This window comes from Mustelus asterias, chromosome 22 (genome assembly GCF_964213995.1).
Source record: "Mustelus asterias chromosome 22, sMusAst1.hap1.1, whole genome shotgun sequence".
In the NCBI taxonomy this organism is placed as follows: domain Eukaryota; kingdom Metazoa; phylum Chordata; class Chondrichthyes; order Carcharhiniformes; family Triakidae; genus Mustelus; species Mustelus asterias.
This window is the reverse complement of record NC_135822.1, coordinates 64,159,889-64,181,724: the sequence shown is the minus strand read 5'-3', so window position 1 is coordinate 64,181,724 and position 21,836 is coordinate 64,159,889. Positions and strand designations below refer to the sequence as shown.

Below are 21,836 nucleotides of genomic sequence, written 5' to 3'. Positions count from 1 at the left end.
TTTTTCAACATACTGTAGCAATGAATCCCGCCCCTGGGTGATTACTCCACTGAATTCAATCAGTTTTCTGGCATCCACTTCAATCCACTGTGACTGGTCCTCTGTATGGGCGCACCAGGCCCCATCATAATAATCCTCTTCGTCCTCATCCTCAGCACCTGCCTAGGAAATGTCAGAAGCAATTTCATTGAGGATAGTGAGGATTTTACATTTCATCAAAGGAGAACAAAGAAATTGATAAGGAAAGGGAACAGAAAATGCGAGAGTTGACGAACAAGACACATAAAAAAACACATTGCAAGTGTTTGTAATGATATGTAGATTGTGTTACAACCAAATGAGAATGGATGAACTGGCTCTTCTCTATTCAACCTCAACTCTTTTAATTTTAGAGTCTCTGGCTGTAATGAACCCATATGTGCTTTTAAAATTTTGTCCTATTATCACAAGTTTATGGCCCTTTTCTTTTGAAAATATGATTTTTCAACTTTCAACTGACTGGAAATTTTGCAGTTTGAACTTAGACAGAGAACACTTAAAAATGAAAGGCCGCATTTTAAGGTGAAGGTGAGAAACAAACAAATCACCCTCAAGGTAGTGGAACGAGAGAAACCTGTTCTATAATCAAGACACCCAGCGAAAATTGCAACTGTCCAAGGAAGAAACATTAAAAATGCAAAATACTGAAACAATGACTGTCACAGACAGAAACACCCATGACTTATTGGAAATACACAATGGGTGAAGTATTTTAAGGCAAGTCTTTCCAGCCATGAGAGAGGGTTTGCAAGTGATCCAGGCCTCAAGGTTTGCGTTGCTTTTGCATGAGGATATGCCTTTTCCAAATCAGAATGGAGTTAACTATTTAAGCTGTGAGCAATGAGGAACCAATCAAAAATAAGCTTTTGTGTGTCAAAGAAAGAGCAAATTTATTAACCACTAAACCTGAGAAAAAATAATAAAAATGGAACGTCAAACACACACACACACACATATACACACACACACACACACACACACACACACACACACACACAGAGCACACTCTGAGCACTGCAGAGTGCCCTCGCGGGATTCACATTGAAAATCAGGGGGTGGGGCCTATTCCCGCCCGACAGGCTGGCAGCAGAGCACTGAGCGGACCACTGCGTAAGCACCGAACTGTCAGCGCCAAGATCAGCGCATGCCTACTGGCCCCGCACTGCCGGCTTCCTGATTGCTGGCCAGCTCGATTGCTGGCCAATCCCGCATTACCGCCCCTCCGACCCACCCCCCCCCAATTGCTGGCCTCCTGGACCTTCCCAGGCAAGCCCTGATGCCCCCTCCCCCCCACCCCGATCTCCCCCCACACCCATCCTCCCTTCTCTCTGCCACCAATCCCAATACAGAGTGGCAGCAGGACGCCTCCCCCCACCCCACCAATCACCCCCCTAATGGGCCCCCCTCCGGCCCCATCCCTTGGTACTGCCTAGTGCCCAATGGGCAATGCCAAGGTGCCCCTTGGGCATTGTACTTTGTCCCTTGGGCAGTGCCAGGAGACCAGGCTGGCAATGCCCAGGCTGACCATGTCCAGGGGCCTCCATGGCCTCTGTTCACTCCAGCGGGGTCAGCTGCCAGTTCCCCATTAGTGGGGAGCTGTTATAAACCCTGCTGCAGTGAACCATTCCTGGCGGGGAGGGAGACGCGAGCGGGCCTGGAGACCAGTCCCAGGCCTACTAATGGAATTCAAATCTGGATGTTAATTTAAATCAACTCCAGAAATCCCGTCCCTGGAGACGCGCAGCGGCTGTTGTGCCCAGCGGGGAGCTCGCTAAACGGCCTCAGCTGACGTCTCCCAGCCCGTTGCGCTGCCAGTGCAATCATCGGGCAACCATCTTTTTCCAAAAGAGTGAGAGGGAGAGGCAGCAGCCTGTTTCCTCAACTGCAACTTCAAGTATTACTGTAAAGTGTGGCTGCCAGGTTTACTTGGCAACAGACCTGGCTCCAGCATGCTGCAAATGTCTGCCACTGGCTGACCTGAGAACTGAGTCTTCCAAGACACTGGTGTTCCAAACATCAAGGAGGTTCATCTGCACACCTTGTATTGTGTGTTTGGCTTCCTGAGAGCTATATCTCTGTTCAGGTACGGTGGCACAGTGGTTAGCACTGCTGCCTCACAGCACCAGGGACCCAGGTTTGATTCCCGGCTTGGGTGACTGTCTCTGTGGAGTTTGCACGTTCTCCCCGTGTTTGTGTGGCTTTCCTCCGGGTGCTCCGGTTTCCTCCCACAGTTCAAAGATGTGCGGCTTAGGTGGATTGGCCATGCTAAATTGGCCCTTAGTGTCAGGGGGACTAGCTAGGGTAAATGCATGGGGTTATGGGGAGAGGGCCTGGGTGGGATTGTTGTCAGTGCAGACCTGATGGGCCGAGTGGCCTCCTTCTGCACTGTAGGATTCTATGATTCACTTTTGTGGCAGCAAGTCCATGAATAGCCTATAGCTGTTCCTATTCCTGCTGCCACGGGTCCCTCTGTTGGTGCTCCTCGTGGTGATGTTGCACTGCTGGTCACCTTGGTCCTCGTCTGAGGTTCAACGTAAACAACATTAGCAGTACCCACGCAGATCTGACAGATCAGAGCTCCAAAGTGCAGATAAGATGTACAAGCCTTCAAAGTTGTGAAAGTAACTTCTGAAGCTTTTAAAGTAACCACTCAGTACAAGTACTGTGTAGTCAGGCAATAACTAGCTGAAATATCAGTACTTTTCAGCATATTTCTCTGCCCATATCTTCAGCCCCCTAAATTACTCCTGTGTTTGTGCTTTGCTTTTATTAGCAAATGCCAGGAAGCCCATGGACCCACAGTTACTCCAGCCTCTGTTACTATCACTGTAATTGAGCAATTGATAACCCACCTCTCCCAAAATTGTTCGCAGGTAGCCTAATGCACTGCAGCTAAATAGGAAAGGTAATGGGTGTTGGAGTAGTCTACCTGATGTGCTGTAAATTTCCAGGCTTTTAATCCGTATCTGTTCCCAAATGCAGTTAAGACTACAAGTCAAAATTCGGCCCATTCAGTCTGCTGCTGTAAAAAACTTTATATTTAGTTGCAAGCTCATAAAGCCATGTTGGATTGTTTCATGCTGCACAAATCAAAATAAGCCATGAGCTCAGCTTCTCACCAGGTCGTCCCCTGGTTTTCAGCCTGTCCATCAATTCTACTCTCAAATCAGTTTAGCAGTGTTCCTAAAGTTTTTCAGAGATAATTTACTGTACACTGTTGATATCAGCTTGACTGCTGGAAAGAATGCTTTGGATGAAAACTGTGCCAGAAAGTTAAAATGCTTTTCTAAGTTTAAGTTTATTTATTAGTGTCGCAGGTTAGCTTACATTAACACTGCAATAAAGTTACTGTGAAAATCCCTGCCTGTTCGGGTATACTAAAGGAGAATTTAGCATGGCCAATGCACCTAACCAGCACATCTTTTGGACTTTGGAAGGAAACTGGAGCATCAGAAAGAAATCCACGCAGTCAGGAGGAGAACGTGCAAATTCCACACAGACAGTGACCCAAGCTAGGAATCAAACCTGGGTCTCTGGCGCTGTGAGGCAGCAGTGCTAACCACTGTGCCAAAATGCCGCCCTATATCTAGAAGATATATCAGCAATTGGTGGGAGATGTAATAATGATGACATCATCACTGCTCAGAAGGCAAAAATAAAATTCCAGTCCTTGTATGTAAACTACTTTCTATCTGGGATTTATGATTTCTGGACTGCACTACAGCTAATTTTCCAAACCGAGAATAAATTGAGATTATAAGTGAAACACAAAATCATATTATTGAACATTAAAGAATGACATTGAAAGGAATAAATTTGTGGCAAATGTGGCCGAAGGGTGAGCAGTCAGAATATTGAGAGTCCAAATCCCACTCACAAGATTTGAGCATAAAAATTCAGGTTGCTTCTAACAGTGCTGCACAGCCAGAAGTACTGTCTTTCAAATGAACTTTAAACTGTGAGATCCCTTTCTCTGCAAATGTAAAAGATCCCTGGCACAATTTCAAAGAAGAATGTGGTGGGTGGGGGTTTATCCCTGATGCTCTGGCCAATGTTTATCCTTCAATCAACATCATTAAAACAGATAATTGCCTCATTACATTGCTGTTTGTGGAAGCCTGCAATGCACACATTGGCTGAGTATTTCCTACATTGTAACAGTGACGACTTCAAAAGTACTTCATTTCCTCTAAAGTGCTTTGGCATGCCATGAGTTCACAAAAAGCTCTATAGAAATCCAGGGCAGTTTTCCTGTTTTTATTGCACAAAATAAGGCACAAATTTATTTGACAGTACAACAAAATGGGCAGTATTGCACTGAGTGCCTGTTACTTGACCCATCATATATTCCAGAGACCTTCCAATTGCTTGCCATTTTAACATTCATTTAAATCAAAGGTGTAGCAATGCGTACCCACATGGTTCCCAGCTACGCTTGTCTTTTTATGGAGTATGTGGAACATTCTTTGTTCCAGGTCTACCCAGGTCCCCTCCCACAACTCCTTTACCGGTACACCGATGACTATTTTGGTGCTTCTTCTTGCTCTTGTCCCGACCTGGAAAAATTCATCAACTTCGCTTCCAGTTTCCACCCCTCCATCACCTTCACCTGGACCATCTCAGACTTCCTTCCTTCCTTGGCCTTTCTTTCTCCATTTCCGGCAATAAACTATCTACCGATATCCATTACAAGCCCACTGACTCCTTCAGCTGTCTGGACTACAGCTCCTGTAAGGACTCCATCCCTTTCTCTCAGCTCCTTCGCCTCCGTCGCATTTGTTCCGATGATGCCACTTTCCAAAGTGGTGCTTCTAATATGGTTGCTGCTCCTGATGTGGTGTCCTCTATATCGGTTGAGACCAAATGTAGATTGGGTGATCGCTTTGCCGAACACCTTCAGTCTGTGCGCAATCAGGACCCTGACCTTCCCATTGTTTGCCATTGTAACACACGATCCTGCTCCCATGCACACATGTCTGTCCTTGGCCCCCTGCAATGTTCCAGTGAAGCTCAACACAAACTGGAGGAACAGCATCTCATCTTCCAGCTAGGCACATTACAACCTTCGGGTCTCAACATCGAATTCAATAACTTCAGATGATTAGCTCTACTCCACCTTAACCCTTTGTTTTCATTTTATTTATATTTTAACTGTTCTCTACCTTTTATTTCTTTATTGTCTTTATTTTTCTTCCCCTACTCTTTCCCCCCTTTTTTATCCTTTCTCCCTCTTTGCTTCCCTTTTCCCCCTTTTTCTCAATTTTACCTCTCTCCCACCCATCTCCCCCCTCCCCCCCACATCTTCATCTGTCACAGTTTACCCTCTGATTTCAACTTCTCTGCCGTTTGACCATTCATACCTTCTATTCTCTCTATGGACTGCATTCGCACCTCTTAACCTTTCCCCTTGTTTTTGTGGCTATGACTCATCTTTCATCTCCCACTTTCTATGCCTTTTAGCTTTGACAAAGGGTCATCTGGACCTGAAATGTCAGCTCTTTTCTCTCCTTACAGATGCTGCCAGACCTGCTGAGATTTTGCAGCACTTCCTCTTTTTGTTATATATTCCACCCTGAAGTCAGTTGGACCAAATATTGGGTGGGGCATATGTATCACTGATGATTATCGATAATGCTGCCTGTTTTGCATTCCTACCAATATATAATTTCATCTCCAATTGTAAAATAACATCAGCATGTGTGAAATTGCTAGGATCTCAGGTTCAGGAGCTTTGTTCTTCTACATCAAGTCTTCCAGGTGGGAGCTGGTACATAGCCCTTGCAGTCCCCATGCTTGATAAGCTTGCACTGACTGTACAGCTATGATATTTTCCACTTTCAGAAGTTGTTTATCTTTGTTTTTAAGGCCCCTGTGAATGCTCTCTGTCCCGCTGTAGTGTAAAAGTCTTCAGAGCAGCATTGAGGATGTTATTTGAATGCTGGGAGATGAAGGAAGGTTGGACTGGTGGCCTTGGTGAACATTATCCTCATTCTGTACTTCTGCCTGTTGCTCCATTGGTTTGCATAATGTCAATTTTATTGGGTTTGCTGGGCTCATAGGTGGATTTGTCTGAAAGGTTGAACCTTTGAAGATTAGCAACTCTCAAGCCTTGGGATGCATGATGCTTTGCTATAGTTACAATGATATCTTGTTTCTTGTATGTTTTGCTGTGCTGTTAGTCTTTGGAAGAAAAATTAGAAATACAACAATAGAAAGGAATGATGATTGTGTGTTGAAGTGGATGTGCGCAAGGAATCCGAGTCCCCTCACCTGCATGTTAAGTCGAATACGATGAGGGCCAAGTCCATGTCGTAGAAAGGATGATGCTGTTATTTGTTCATCAACAACTTCATGAGACTCAAGACCCAGGGGAGGGCATTCTGAAAATGAGAGATTGAGTTAATTGATGAGCTAAAAATGGGAGAATTGGATTTTAATACAGATATATACTATTCATGCAGGAGATTTCTGGTGATATAATTGGCCAGGATTCTCCTGGCCCACTGTACTGTAAAGAACAAAGAACAGTACAGCACAGGAAACAGGCCCTTCGGCCCTCCAAGCCTGTGCCGCTCCTTGGTCCAACTAGACCAATCGTTTGTATCCCTCCATTCCCAGGCTGCTCATGTGACTATCCAGGTAAGTCTTAAACGATGTCAGCGTGCCTGCCTCCACCACCCTACTTGGCAGCGCATTCCAGGCCCCCACCACCCTCTGTGTAAAAAAACGTCCCTCTGATGTCTGAGTTATACTTCGCCCCTCTCAGCTTGAGCCCGTGACCCCTCGTGATCGTCACCTCCGACCTGGGAAAAAGCTTCCCACTGTTCACCCTATCTATACCCTTCATAATCTTGTATACCTCTATTAGATCTCCCCTCATTCTCCGTCTTTCCAAGGAGAACAACCCCAGTCTACCCAATCTCTCCTCATAGCTAAGACCCTCCATACCAGGCAACATCCTGGTAAACCTTCTCTGCACTCTCTCCAATGCCTCCACGTCCTTCTGGTAGTGCGGCGACCAGAACTGGATGCAGTACTCCAAATGTGGCCTAACCAGCGTTCTATACAGCTGCATCATCAGACTCCAGCTTTTATACTCTATACCCCGTCCTATAAAGGCAAGCATACCATATGCCTTCTTCACCACCTTCTCCACCTGTGTTGCCACCTTCAAGGATTTGTGGACTTGCACACCTAGGTCCCTCTGTGTTTCTATACTCCTGATAACTCTGCCATTTATTGTATAACTCCTCCCTACATTATTTCTTCCAAAATGCATCACTTCGCATTTATCCGGATTAAACTCCATCTGCCACCTCTCCGCGTACTGTCAGTTTGAGCAAGGCAGCGGACTGGGAGACACCAGCGGGGGGCTAATTGGCACAGAGCTGATTATCATATTGAAATTAGGATTTCAATATGATTAGCGGGCCCGAGAAAGTATTCTGTGGCCCCGCTAGCGTCCCCCCCCCACCCGCCAGAAGTGGTTTCCTCCAGTGGTGTTTATAATTGCTCCCCACTAATGGAGAACAAGCGCCCTGACCCCGCTGGAGGGAACAGAGGCCATTGAGGTCCCTCTCGGAGGTCGGGGGTAAGGGGAGTGCCCCTTGGGCCATGCCAGCCTGGCACTGCCCACCAGACGCCTGTGGAAGGGAGTGATTGTTGTGGGGGGGAACCCACTGCCACTCTGCCAGTGGAATCACTGGGAGAGGAAGCGAGGAGGGTGATTGGGGCTGGCCATCGTGTTGAGGAGGTGGGTGAGTGGGGTGGGGGGGGGTGGAAATGATGACATTGGGGCTGGCCCAGGGAGGTGAGGTAGGCCAGTGATCGGGGGTAGTGGCGTCTGCAAGGCCAGCAATCAGGGGGTTGTGGACTGGCCGGCAATGGGGGGAGGCGGGGTGCTACTGTGCATATGCCAATCTCCGCTCTGACAGATCGGCACATGCGTACTGACTCGCTCAGCACTATGCTGCCGTCTCTCAGGCCGGAAATGGCCCTGCCCCCTGCTTTCCAGAGTGAATCACACTGAGGCACTCTGCAATGCACAGAGTGTCGGAGATTTGCTCTGGTAAGTGCGCCCAAAAAATGGGCGGGAGTTTTCTCACACGTTGGGCACTTTGTTTTTTTTTGGGAGAATCCCGGCCATTATGTTTGGTGATGTCTGAACACAGAAATGGCTCTTTTGTAAGATTGCAAATGTTGTGGTTTCACAAAATTAGTCCAGTTTTGATTATTCTAGATATTAGAAAGGATATTAAATATTTCAAAATTAAATCTTTCTTTAGATCGTAAGATAAATATCTGGTAGCCCAAGTAATATTCCATAAACCACTTTAATGAAATTCAAGAGATGACATGGAGTGAAAAGCTCTTGCATCTTGGCAATGGGTATATAATTCAGTGCTTACACATTGATAGGTCATATGGAAGATGCACATCAAAACTATGCAAGGGTACATTAGCATCTGCATACACATGTTTTGTTACCAATCTACATATTCATGCTCTGTCAGGACCATTTAGTACCTCCATATACCTGCTCGGTCTGGACAATCTAGTTCCCACTCAGCTTGGCTCCATCATGGCAGCCTAATGCCTACAAAGGATATGCCTGTGTACAACATGCACGTGAATAGCTTGAGAAGAAAAACTTGAAATCAAAATTGGGTAAAGAACACGAGGAACAGTTTATTTTTAAAAATAGCTTAATCTAAGTCACAAGAACAGCACAAAATTTGTAAGTGGGCACTTTGATAACAAATTGTTCACTCATGTTAGTTCTAAAATTGGAATCTAACATATTACACAGATCAAACAACACTAAAAAAAACCTTTAAAATTTTTCATGTAACTAATTATTACAGTGTGTCCTCCAGAGAGCCAAGTTATTGGTCTTGAAACCATTACAAACACAACCTTTGTGCTTGGCCAACTAACCAGCAGAAGAACTATCCAGTAAAATTCTGCTGTCAAAAACAGGAAACTGGAAACAACTGTGGTGATGGGAAGGGAGTAATATTCTGCAAAAATAACAATAACAATGCTGCTAAATGGCACAATAATGGGATGCAGGAACTGCTCTGGACAGAACTGCTATTCATCAGCAATAACTGGAGCAATAGTGTGCCCTATTGTTATTACTATATTCTATATTACTCTATTACTCTATTGTTATTTAGGGGGTAACAACTAGCAATACAGGTAAAATGCTATTTGTGATCTGTAACAATACAGTGTTATTGATTGACATTTGGTACAACAATGAGAGCTACAGAATTGATTTGCTATTCAGGAGCAATAACTGTATGGAACTAAACTGCTGTTCAGGGACAATAATTGGTAAGAAGAGGCTGGATTGTTATTCTAGTGCAATGGGGAGAGACTAGAACATCTGACAGGAATTTGTGAAATTGAGGACAGCAGAGCAATAAGGAGGTAAACCAGGAAATCCACTGACAGCTTAAGAAGCAGACCAGGTATAAGATTTGAGAACAAAATTTGAACAAGATTTGTTGGCTGTTATCAAAGATCATAAAAGCTGGAGAACCATTCGCCGACTTTACAAAAGATGGCACCTGAAGGAAAAAGATCTGCGGATAGCTTTGGACTGTGTCTCATGCTTATTTCAGCATAAATGTAAGGATAGGATGTTTCACTCCTGGAGTAATTCCACTTACAAATCCCAGATCTTTTATAGTAAAACACACTATTTAATAACACAGTTTAACTATAACTCTCACAAATGAAGCAGCTTAACTCTTTTGCAGCTTTATAGAACCTTAGTTAGGCCGCACTTGGAATATAGTGTTCAATTCTGGTCGCCACACTACCAGAAGGATGTGGAAGCTTTGGAGAGGATACAGAAAAGATTTACCAGGATGTTGCCTGGTATGGAGGGCATTAGCTATGACGAGAGGTTGGAGAAACTTGGTTTGTTCTCACTGGAACGGCGGAGGTTGAGGGGCAACCTGCTAGAAGTCTACAAGATGATGAAGGGCATGGACAGAGTGGATAGTCAGAAGCTTTTTCCCAGGGTAGAAGAGTCAATTACTCGGGGGCATAGGCTTAAGGTGTGAGGGCAAGGTTTAAAGGAGATGTACGAGGCAAGTTTTTTACAAAGAGGGTGATGGGTGCCTGGAACTCGCTGCCGGGGGAGATAGTGGAAGCAGATACGATAATGACATTTAAGGGGCGTCTTGACAAATACATGAATAGGATGGGAATGAAGGGATACGGTCCCCGGAAGAGTAGGGGGTTTTAGTTCAGTTAGGCAGCGTGGTCGGTGCAGGCTTTAAGGGCCGAAGGGCCTGTTCCTGTGCTATAATTTTCTTTGTTCTTTATTAACAATATTTAAAAATGAAAAGAAAGAACTCCAAATTTGAACTTATCTCTATTTCAGTCCAAATAAACAACTTTCTTCTTACAGACTCAAAAAACATTTAAATTCAGTTAGCAAGCATAAATATACTTGCTGTAATGGGTGTCAACAGTCTTAAAGCTTTCAGAGATTTTGTGAAGAGAACAGCTTGCAGTCTTGAAGCAAACCCCAGCCAGAACTCAAAGCTGTTTCTCTCTGCTACAAGCCGAGCTCCTCCCATTAACCACATTTTCACATGACCCTGCATACTTAAACCCATCTTAAGAACATAAGAAATAGGAGCCTGCCCCGCCATTCAATAAGATCATGGCTGATCTGATAGTGGTTTAGTTCCACTTACCCGCCCGCTCCCCATAACCCTTAATTCCCTTATTGGTCAGAAATCTATCTACCTGTGACTTAACGAGGTAGCCTCCACTGCTTCAATGGGCAGAGAATTCCAGAGATTCACTACCCTCTGAGAGAAGTTGTTCCTCCTCAACTCTGTTCTAAACTGACTCTCCCTTATTTTGAGGCTGTGTCCTCTAGTTCTTGTTTCCTTTTAAGTGGAAAGAATCTCTCTGCCTCTACCCTGTCTAGCCCCTTCATTATCTTATATGTCTCTATAAGATCTCCCCTCAGCCTTCTAAACTCCAACGAGTACAGGCCCAATCTACTCAATCTCTCCTCATAAGCTAACCCCCTCATCTTCCATTCCTTTTACCAAAAACACCAGGGGACCTTTTCTTTTTGTAAACAAAGTCCATTCGCTCTCTCCTAACTGAACACTACATGGCTACAATGAGTAATAACCTGCTCTTCCAGCATCTGAGCTGTATTCCATCCATACATCCTGACTATTTGTAGCATAGAGCTGAATTTCAAATATTCCCCTCAAACACAAAATATATATTTATTGAACTATTATCATCATACCTTTTCCCAAAGGTAGGGGAGTCTAAAACAAGAGGGCATAGGTTTAAAGTGAGAGGGGAGAGATACAAAAGTGTCCAGAGGGGCAATTTTTTCACACAGAGGGTGGTGAGTGTCTGGAACAAGCTGCCAGAGGTAGAAGTCGAGGCGGGTACAATTTTGTCTTTTAAAAAGCATTCAGACAGTTACATGGGTAAGATGGGTATAGAGGGATATGGGCCAAATGCGGGCAATTGGGACTAGCTTCGGGGTTTAAAAAAAAGGGCCGCATGGACAAGTTGGGCCGAAGGGTCTGTTTCCATGCTGTAAAGCTTTATGACTCTCTAAACCTGGTACTGATGTGTATGCATTTATTTTTTCCATATATGTTAATAATTTGTCATTTTTGTCACAAATTTTGATTACATTCTTTAGGTAGTTATACAAAGAACAAAGAACAATACAGCACAGGAACAGGCCCTTCGGCCCTCCAAGCCCGTGCTGCTCCCTGGTCCAAACTAGACCGTTCTTTTGTATTCCTCCATTCCCACTCCGTTCATCTGGCTATCTAGATAAGTCTTAAACGTTCCCAGTGTGTCCGCCTCCACCACCTTGCCCGGCAGCGCATTACAGGCCCCCACCACCCTCTGTGTAAAATACGTCCTTCTGATATCCGTGTTAAACCTCCCCCCCCTCACCTTGAACCTATGACCCCTCATGAACGTCACCACCGATCTGGGAAAAAGCTTCCCACCGTTCACCCTATCTATGCCTTTCATAATTTTATACACCTCTATTAGGTCACCCCTCATCCTCCGTCTTTCCAGTGAGAACAACCCCAGTTTACCCAATCTCTCCTCATAACTAAGCCCTTCCATACCAGGCAACATCCTGGTAAACCTCCTCTGCACTCTCTCTAAAGCCTCCACGTCCTTCCGGTAGTGTGGCGACCACAACTGGGCGCAGTATTCCAAATGCGGCCGAACCAACGTTCTATACAACTGCAACATCTGACCTCAACTTTTATACTCTATGCCCCGTCCTATAAAGGCAAGCATGCCATATGCCTTATTCACTACCTTCTCCACCTGTGATGTCACCTTCAAGGATCTGTGGACTTGTACACCCAGGTCCCTCTGCGTATCTACACCCTTTATGGTTCTGCCATTTATCGTATAGCTCCCCCTGACGTTAGTTCTACCAAAATGCATCACTTCGCATTTATCTGGATTGAACTCCATCTGCCATTTCTTTGCCCAAATTTCCAGCCTATCTATATCCTTCTGTAGCCTCTGACAATGTTCCTCACTATCTGCAAGTCCAGCCATTTTCGTGTCTTCCGCAAACTTACTGATCGCCCCAGTTACACCTTCTTCCAGATCGTTTATATAAATCACGAACAGCAGAGGTCCCAATACAGAGCCCTGCGGAACACCACTAGTCACAGGCATCCAGCCAGAAAAAGACCCTTCCACTACCACCCTCTGTCTTCTGTGACCAAGCCAGTTCTCCACCCATCTAGCCACCTCCCCCTGCACAGATGTTGTAAAGGAATAGATTTTGTCAATATATTTCATGCTATGCTGAGGCCTTTTCTACTACATCTTATTGCGAAATGTGGTGATGTTTTCAAGTGGGCAGCATTGTATTATTTGTCATTGTTATGTGCCTCCTCCTTATTCAGGCCTAAGAGGGTGTTGGCAATTATAGTCTGACATTGGATTGGTTCATGATTAGGTTTGGAAAGATACTGCAGTAGTTTGCCATAACTTTATGCAGTATTGCTGACTAGGAAAACTCTCCCATTCAGCATGAGACATATTGGAGTGATTTACAGGTGAGTGATCAACCTATCTGACCATGTTATGAATGCACCTTCAAGTTCCCAAATGGGACTTGAACCCAAAGCCGCTGGCCCAGAGATAGGGATGCTACCACTGTGTCATGTTATGTGCCTATTTATATAAAAGAAAACAAATATAATTTATATGAATGCAAGAAAGGGGTAATATTCAGCCAAATTAAATTTAAAGCTTTGAAATGGTTAATCCAATGCAGACTGCAGTGATCTCATGCATAATGGGTTTTCACTTTCTCAAAAGTAGTTAATTTTTTGACACATGTCTGGTTGGAATTGTATCTTTATATTGTTGGTACCACCAGCACCTTGCACTGAGTCAGCATCCAGGAGCTGCCAGGTCCACTGAAGGGGAGTCTGGGAGAATACTGCTACAGCCAGTCTGGAACAATGCGAGAGTTAAAATCTCTGCTATTACATCCATACACATCTTGTAGGTACTTTATTACATCTGGTCTGACTTTGGCTTTGAGTTGGCAATGTGGCAGTTCAATTTAGAGGTGGGCAATAATGCCAAGAATAACATAATACTTTCTAAAATCTCACTAAACATTGATTTTGGATGAGGTTAATTCCATAATGATGTTTACGAACAAAAGCAGGTCAGAATTAATGGCGGTCATCATAAACATACAATGCCTGAAGGAATACATGTCATGTTATGTAAGAAAGGTACAAATTTGGGCTGCAATTTTACTCACCACATCTTTAGCAGTTCTTGAACAGAGGGTTTACAGATTTAGGACTTTTGACTTAACTTGGAGTCACTTTGACTCCCTGGTCGTTTTTCCCTCTGGAGATGTTAAAACAGCAACCAACTGAATACAGCAATTTCTGTGCACTGTTTTATTCGCTGTGGGTGTAGAATCCAATAGAATTTCTAACTTCTCATAAGAGAATGAGACCGTAGGCCAGATTTTTACAGAGTTAGGACAACTTCCAAGACTTTTAAAAATGGTCGGTAGGTCTTGGATATGGAAGTCCCAGAACCATTTTTGGAAGATACCATTTTTGCTGGGAGACAGACACGGGCTGTGAATCATGTGGCAGGAAACCTAAGCACAGCAGGGCATTTGAAAATAGTGCCAAGTTTAAATATTTTTGAAGTTCCCAGGAATTCGTCCTGTAAGAGGAATCGTGAAGCAGATGTAAATGCTCAGTAAAGGGCGAATAAGGTCTATTTACATGTCATACCTGAAGTTATTTAAAACCCCAGCCCTTTAAAATAAAATAAAAACTAGACTGCATCTGTCAGTTTAAGTTTAAAAAAACACATGCTGTTGGGTTACTTTGATTGACAAGTCATCTAGTATAACTCAGAAAAACTATGATTATCTGTTCCTGCAGTTTCAATAGAGTCCATTGTCAACATGTCCCAAGGGCTGTTTATTACAGTGGAATCCATCATGGATGCTTGGCTGAGTTGCAAAAAGTCCAAGTTTTGAAAATGTTTATCCCTGGATCCACAGCCTTCTGGATAAAAGGATTGTAGATCATTAGTCGCCTCGACAGGGAAAAAAAGTGCTTCCTGATTTCACTCCACTCAACCCTGTTGACACTGTTGAAAAAACTTGAACATATATTCTGAGGAGGACCAATAGTGAGTGTAACCAGCCTGTGCCAGCCTGAACTGAACAGACGACAATCTGAACTGACAAATTAATGGGAAGAAATATTAAAAGAATTTCACTCACTTTTTCCAAGTAGTGGCAAATGTTCATCTGGGTCTATCTCTTCAGGAATCTCCTTTTCTGGTTTCTTGGGCTCCACTGCAAAATATAGAACAAATTGTCACTGCAGCCATTCTTCTTATGCACCATTGGACTTTTCATTCCAGACTCCAAACTCACTTGAAACAATCATTCTTATTTGGTTTGTGGTCTTTGCCCTGTACCAAGTTCTTTCGCTTCTCCCTCTTTTATTGTATACATATAGCGGGGGGGGGGTCATTGCACATCCCTTTTCTGCATTTGTTGCATGTGCAAAATAAACAAACCCTCTTATTCTACCTTATCTCAAGTTTGTTGTGGGGTTATTAATAGAGGATCGGATCATTCCAAAACGGAAAGTTTGGGGAAATACATCACCAGTTATAAAGGGGAAAATCAACAATCAAAACACCTTTCTGTTTATAGACAGGTGTGAGAGGAGAAATCAGGGCTGTTAAATTGATTCCCCTCCTGTCCTTAATACTTGAAACATGAATTCTCCTTGTTACTCCCTTCAATCCTTATGGTTAGTTGTCAGTTCCCTTGAAGTCAGGCTGACATTTTTGACTGACTTTTCCTTTCTCACTTTACAGTTCATCCGGGCAAAGAACCATTCTCTACTGCTCCGATGTTACACTCAGTTTTTATGTGTGCCATTTGTCTCAGATCCTCGACTTTCTGGATAGCAATAAGGCTTCTAGTTCATGACATATTTCCTGTTTGGCTAACATTTTGTCCCTGTGGACCTTTCCCTGTTTTACACCATCTACTCATTCACTCTTATTTGTTTGCTCGTTGGAAATTTATTCATCGTCACTTTGTCCTCAACTAATGGACGATGTCGAATCTATATGGGTGGAGCTGCGGAACACTAAAGGACAAAAAACGCTAGTGGGTGTACAGACCATCAAACAGTAGCAGTGAGGTTGAGGATGGCATCAAGTAGGAAATTAGAGATGCATGCAGTAAGTGTACAGCTGTTATCATGGGTGACTTCAATCTGCATATTGATTGGGCTCATCGAACTGGTAGCAATGTGATGGTGGAGAATTGTATAAGTGATGGTTTTCTTGACCAATATGTCGAGGAACCACCGAGAGAGCAGGTCATCCTAGACTGGGTATTATGTAATGAGAGAGGATTACTTCGCAACCTTGTGGTGTGAGATCCTTTGAGGAAGAGTGACCATAATATGGTAGAATTCATCATTAAGATGGACAGTGACACAGTTAAATCTGACACCAGGGTCCTGAACTTGAGGGAAGCGAACTTTGATGGTATGAGACGTGCATTGCCTCGGATAAGCTGGCAAAGGATACTTAAGGGGTTGACAGTGGATAGGCCATGGTAGATATTTAAAGAAGACATAGATGAACTTCAACAACTGTATATCCCTGTCTGGCATAAGGGTAACACGGGGAAGGTGGCTCATCCATGGCTGACAAGGGAAGTCAGAGATACTGTTAAAGCCAAAGAGGAGGCATATAAATTGGCCTGAAAAAGCAGCAAACCTGAGGATTGGAAGCAGTTAAAATCCAGCAGAAGAGGACAAAGGATTTAATTTGGAAGGGGAAAATACAATATGAGAGTAGGCTTGCAGAAAACATAAAAACTGACTGTAAAAGCTTCTATAGATATGTAAAGAGAAAAAGACGAGTGAAGACAAATGGAGGTCCCTGACAGTTAGAATCAGGTGAATACATAATGGGCAACAAAGACATGGCAGACCAGCTGAACAAATACTTTGGATCGGTCTTCACTCAGGAGGACACAAATAACCTTCCAGAAATACTAGGGTCTAGCATGAAGGAGGAACTGATGGAAATCCTTATTAGTCAGGAAATTGTATTGGGGAAATTGCTGGGATTAAAACTCAATAAGTCCCCAGGGCCTGATGCTCTGCATCCCAGCGTGCTCAAGGAAGTGCCCCTAGAAATAGTGGACGCATTGGTGATCATTTTCCAGCATTCTATAAACTCTGGAATGGTTCCATGGATTGGAGGGTAGTGAATGTAACCCCACTTTTAAAAAAGGACAAAGAGAGAAAATGGTTAATTATAGACTGGTTAGCCTGACATTGGTGGTGGGGAAAATGCTGGAGTCAATTATTAAGGATTTAATAACTGAACATTTGGAAAGCGATGATAGGATCGGTCCAAGTCAGCAAGGATTCACTGAAGAGAAATCGTGCTTGACGAATCTTCTGGAATTCTTTGAGTATCTGATCAGCAGAGTGGACAAGGGAGAACCAGTGGATGTTGTGTATCTGGAGTTTCAAAAGGCTTTTGACAAGGTCCCACACAAGAGATGAGTGAGCAAAATTAAAGCTAATGGTATTGGGGGTAATGTATTGACATGAATAGAGAATTGGTTGGCAGACAGGAAGCAGAGAATGGGAATAAACGGGTCCTTTTCAGAGTGGCAGGCAGTGACTAGTGGGGTACCGCAGGGTTTAGTGTTGGGACCCCAGCTATTCACAATATACATTCATGATTTGGACAAAGGAATTGAATGCAATATCTCCAAATTTGCAGATGACACGAAGCTGGGTGGCAGTGTATGCTGTGAGGAGGATGCTAAGAGGCTGTAGGTGACTTGGACAGGCTGGCTGAGTGGGCAAATATTTGGCAAATGCAATATAATGTGGATAAATGTGAGGTATCCACTTTGGTGGCAAAAACAAGAAGGAAGATTATTATCTGAATGGTGGTAGTTTAGGAAAAGGGGACGTGCAACGTGACCTGGGTGTCATGGTGGAACAGTCGCTGAAGGTTGGCATGCAGATACAGCAGGCAGTGAGGAGAGCTAATGGCATGCCGGCCTTCATAGCAAGAGGATTTGCGTATAGGAGTAAGGATGTCTTGCTGCAGTTATACAGGGCTTTGGTGAGGTTATACCTTAAATGTTGTGTGCAGTTTTGGTCTCCTAGTTTGAGGAAGGACATGCTTGCTATTGAGGGAGTCCAGCGAATGTTCACCAGACTGATTCCTGGAATGGCAAGACTGACATATGAAGAGAGACTGGACCGAATGGACTTGTACTCACTGGAATTCAGAAGAATGAGAAGGAATCTCATATAAAAACATATAAAATCCTAATGGGACTGGACAGGCTAGATGTGGGAAGAATTTTCCCGATGTTGGGAAAGTGCAGAACTAGTGTCACAGTCTAAGAATAAGGGGTAAGCTATTCAGGACTGAGATAAGGAAGAACTTTTTCACTCAGAAAGTTATGAACCTATGGAATTTTCTACTACAGAGAACTGTTGAGGCCAGTTCGTTAGATATGTTCAAGAGGGAGCAGGACATGGCCCTTGTGGGTTAAAGGTATGGAGAGAAAGCTGGAGTGGGATACTGAAAGTGCATGATCAACCCCATGATCATATGGAATAGTGGTGCAGGCTTGAAGAGCTAAATAGCCTATTCCACCTAGTTTCTGTTTTTCGATGTTTTTCTATGTTCTTATATGATTCCTTTATGCTTGAATAAGGTTGGTTTTAAAGTTATAGACTTTCTTGTGAACTTGAAGTTATCCTCGTCCATTTCTGGTAAAACTTTCCTCTTAACCATCTATTGCCAGTCTTGTCGTCTTGCTTATCAGCTATGGAACTTGTAAGTGATGCTTTGTCATCACCTCTCAAGCCTTTGAAAAGATCTGTCACTGTACAATTTTAACAAGCTACCATCATGTGGTTGCCCACCTAAGAGGGAGAGGATCTCATCGAACCTTATCAAAATTCAAACAGGATTCGACAGGGTAGATTCACAAAGAATGTTCCGGATGGTGGGGGAGTCCAGACCTAGGGGTAATAGTTTGAGGATAAGGGTCAAACCTTTTAGGACTGAGGTGAGGAGAAATTTCTTCACCCAGAGAGTGGTGAATCTGTGGAATTCACTACCACAGAAAGTAGTTGAGGCCAAAACATTGTGTGATTTCAAGAAGAAATGAGATACAGCTGTTGGGGCTAAAGGGATCAAGGGATATGGGGAGGAAGGCAGGATCAGGATATTGATTTTGATGATCAGCCATGATCAAAATGAATGGCACAGCAGGCTCAAAGGGCTGAATGGCCTACTCTGCTTCTGTGTTTCGAAGCTATTATTGGCTCTTTGAAGATACTTTGAGATAACTTGATATATGCTACAAGTAATCATCATCCTTTTCTTTTAAATATCAACTCAGTGATTCTGCATAGCTCTGTCCTCTTTTCCAGTCTATTCCTTCTGTAGCATTGACCACTCATTTGTATGTACAATACTCTTGCTTATTTTTGCACTCTGAACTCGTTGCCTTCTTTCAGTGCACTGAACCATGACTGTGTCTGCATTGTAATGTACTTGAATCATAACAGCTTTATCTCTTTCATGCCCTTTGATAGGACAATAGAAATCTAAAATTGTTCAGTTCTTTGGAGACACACTTTCACACCGAATCTGGCATGTCCAGTTGGTCGCCACCACCTTAGTGTTTTGATAGCTTCACCATGGCTCTTCTTTGTGAATAGAAATTTTTGGGCTCATTCCTTCCTTTAAATTGAAATAAAATTCCTCCATCTCCTCTCATGCATCGAGGGAACTTAGTTACAGCTTCATGGCATACTTCTCCTTCCCACTCCATGCAGTAGAACTCTATAAAAATGTGTTCAAATCTTATATATTACTCCCAAATGTAGGAAGACTCTTCTACTGCCTACTCTTGCCTGGTAGAAAAAACATGTTATTTATTGGACTATCTTTACGTCACCTCCAAACTTTAATCATCCTCTCTTTTTCATAACTTTATTATCTGTGATTTTACTGATATAATGCTACAATTCTTCCACTCTATTTTTCAGGTTTAACTCCAAAAAGATAATTCTAAATGTTCCTCCACCTTCCATTCTCTCTTCATCTGCACCAAATCTTCATTTCATTGAGACAAAATTTATTGCATTGTTTCCCAGACTAACTCCCTCTTTCTCACATCCTTAAACCAGGAGGGTCCCTTAGTCCTCAGTAATTTTCTCCTGATGCAAAATTTTGAAACCTACGATTGATGTCATCTGAGGAATGGGAAAGCTTAAATCAGTCAAGAAGTGGTCGTACTGAGGCTTTGGCCCTTCACCTTGGTTTGAGAAACCTTCACATAAAGGAGTTGTTATCTTTAATGCAATAGGATTAAAATTAGGCACTAACTTTGGTTTAAACAGTAACAGTACTTAATGGTGCAATATTTGCAGTGCTGTGGCATTGAAATAACAACATTGCATTCACTGAAACTGGGAAACATTGGAAATAATTGATGTAAGAAGGCATTATGAGAAGTGCACCTTATAAAAGAGACATGGAATTCAGTATAAATGTTACTGTGGAGCAAAGGATGCAGACCTTCCTCTCCTCACTGCACCATTCTCCTCCCACCCCACTCCCTCTCCACCATTCCATTATTAAAGAACAAAAAAAATTACAGCACAGGCCCTCCAAGCCTGCACCGACCATGCTGCCTGACTTAACTAAAACCCCCTATCCTTTCGGGGACCATATCCCTCTATTCCCATCCTATTCATGTATTTGTTAAGACGCGCCTTAAAAGTCACTACCGTATCCGCTTCCACTACCTCCCCCGGCAACGAGTTCCAGGCACCCACTACTCTCTGTGTAATAAAGCTGCCTCGTACATCTCCTTTAAACCTTGCCCCTCGCACCTTAAACCTATGCCCCCTAGTAATTGACTCTTCCACCCTGGGAAAAAGCTTCTGACTATCTACTCTGTCATTCCTCTCATAATCTTGTAGACTTCTATCAGGTCACCCCTCAACCTTCGTTGTTCCAGTGAGAACAAACCAAATTTCTCCAACCTCTCCTCATAGCTAATGCCCTCCACACCAGGCAACATCCTGGTAAATCTTTTCTCTACCCTCTCCAAAGCCTCCACATCCTTCAGGTAGTGTGGCGACCAGAATTGAACACTATATTCCAAGTGCAGCCTAACTAAGGTTCTATAAAGCTGCAACATGACTTGCCAATTTTTAAACTCAATGCCCCGACCGATGAAGGCAAGCATGCCGTATGCCTTCTTGACTACCTTCTCCACCTGCATTGCCACTTTCAGTGATCTTTGTACCTGTACACCCAGATCCCTTTGCCTATCAATACTCTTAAGGGTACTGCCGTTTACTGTATATTTCCTATCTGTATTAGATCTTCCAAAATGCATTACCTCACATTTGTCCGGATTAAACTCCACCTGCCATCTCTCCGCCCAAGTCTCCAATTGATCTATATCCTGCTGTATCCTCTGATGGTCCTCATCGCTATCCGCAAATCCACCAATCTTTGTGTCATCCGCAAACTTACTAATCAAACCAGTTACATTTTTCTCCAAATCATTTATATATATTACAAAAAGCAAAGGTCCCAGCACTGATCCCTGAGGAACGCCACTTGTTACAGCCCTCCATTCAGAAACACACCCTTCCACTGCTACCCTCTGTCTTCTTTGACCGAGCCAGTTTTGTATCCACCTTGCCAGCTCACCTCTGATCCCATGCGACATCACCTTCTGCACCAGTCTGCCATGAGGGACCTTGTCAAAGGCCTTACTGAAGTCCATGCAGACAACATCCACTGCCCTACCCTCATCAATCTTCTTCGCCACTTCCTCTAAAAACTCGATCAAATTCGTGAGACACGACCTCCCCTTCACAAAACCATGTTGCCTCTCACTAACACGTCCACTTATTTCTAAGTGGGAATAAATCCTGTCTCGAAGAATCCTCTCCAATAATTCCCCTACCACTGATGTAAGGCTCACCGGCCTGTAATTACCTGGATTATTCTTGCTACCCTTCTTAAACAAAGGAACAACATTGGCTATTCTCCAATCCTCTGGGACTGCCACTGTAGCAAGTGAAGATACAAAGATTTCTCTCAAGACCCCAGCAATTTCCTCCCTTGCCGCTCTCAGTATTCTGGGGTATATC

General features: G+C 43.6%; 1 protein-coding gene across 1 annotated transcript in view; it reads right to left on the bottom strand.

Moving 5' to 3' along the window:
• LOC144510129 (inactive carboxypeptidase-like protein X2) overlaps positions 1-21,836 on the bottom strand; it is a 66,554-nt gene that overhangs the window by 24,686 nt on the left and 20,032 nt on the right. Inside the window, exons 8-10 of the mRNA XM_078239480.1 lie at positions 14,861-14,935; positions 6,310-6,419; positions 14-162 (exon numbers count right to left, since the gene is read on the bottom strand). Of these exons, the coding sequence (XP_078095606.1) occupies positions 14-162; positions 6,310-6,419; positions 14,861-14,935 (334 nt within the window). The remainder of the gene's footprint in view (positions 1-13; positions 163-6,309; positions 6,420-14,860; positions 14,936-21,836) is intronic.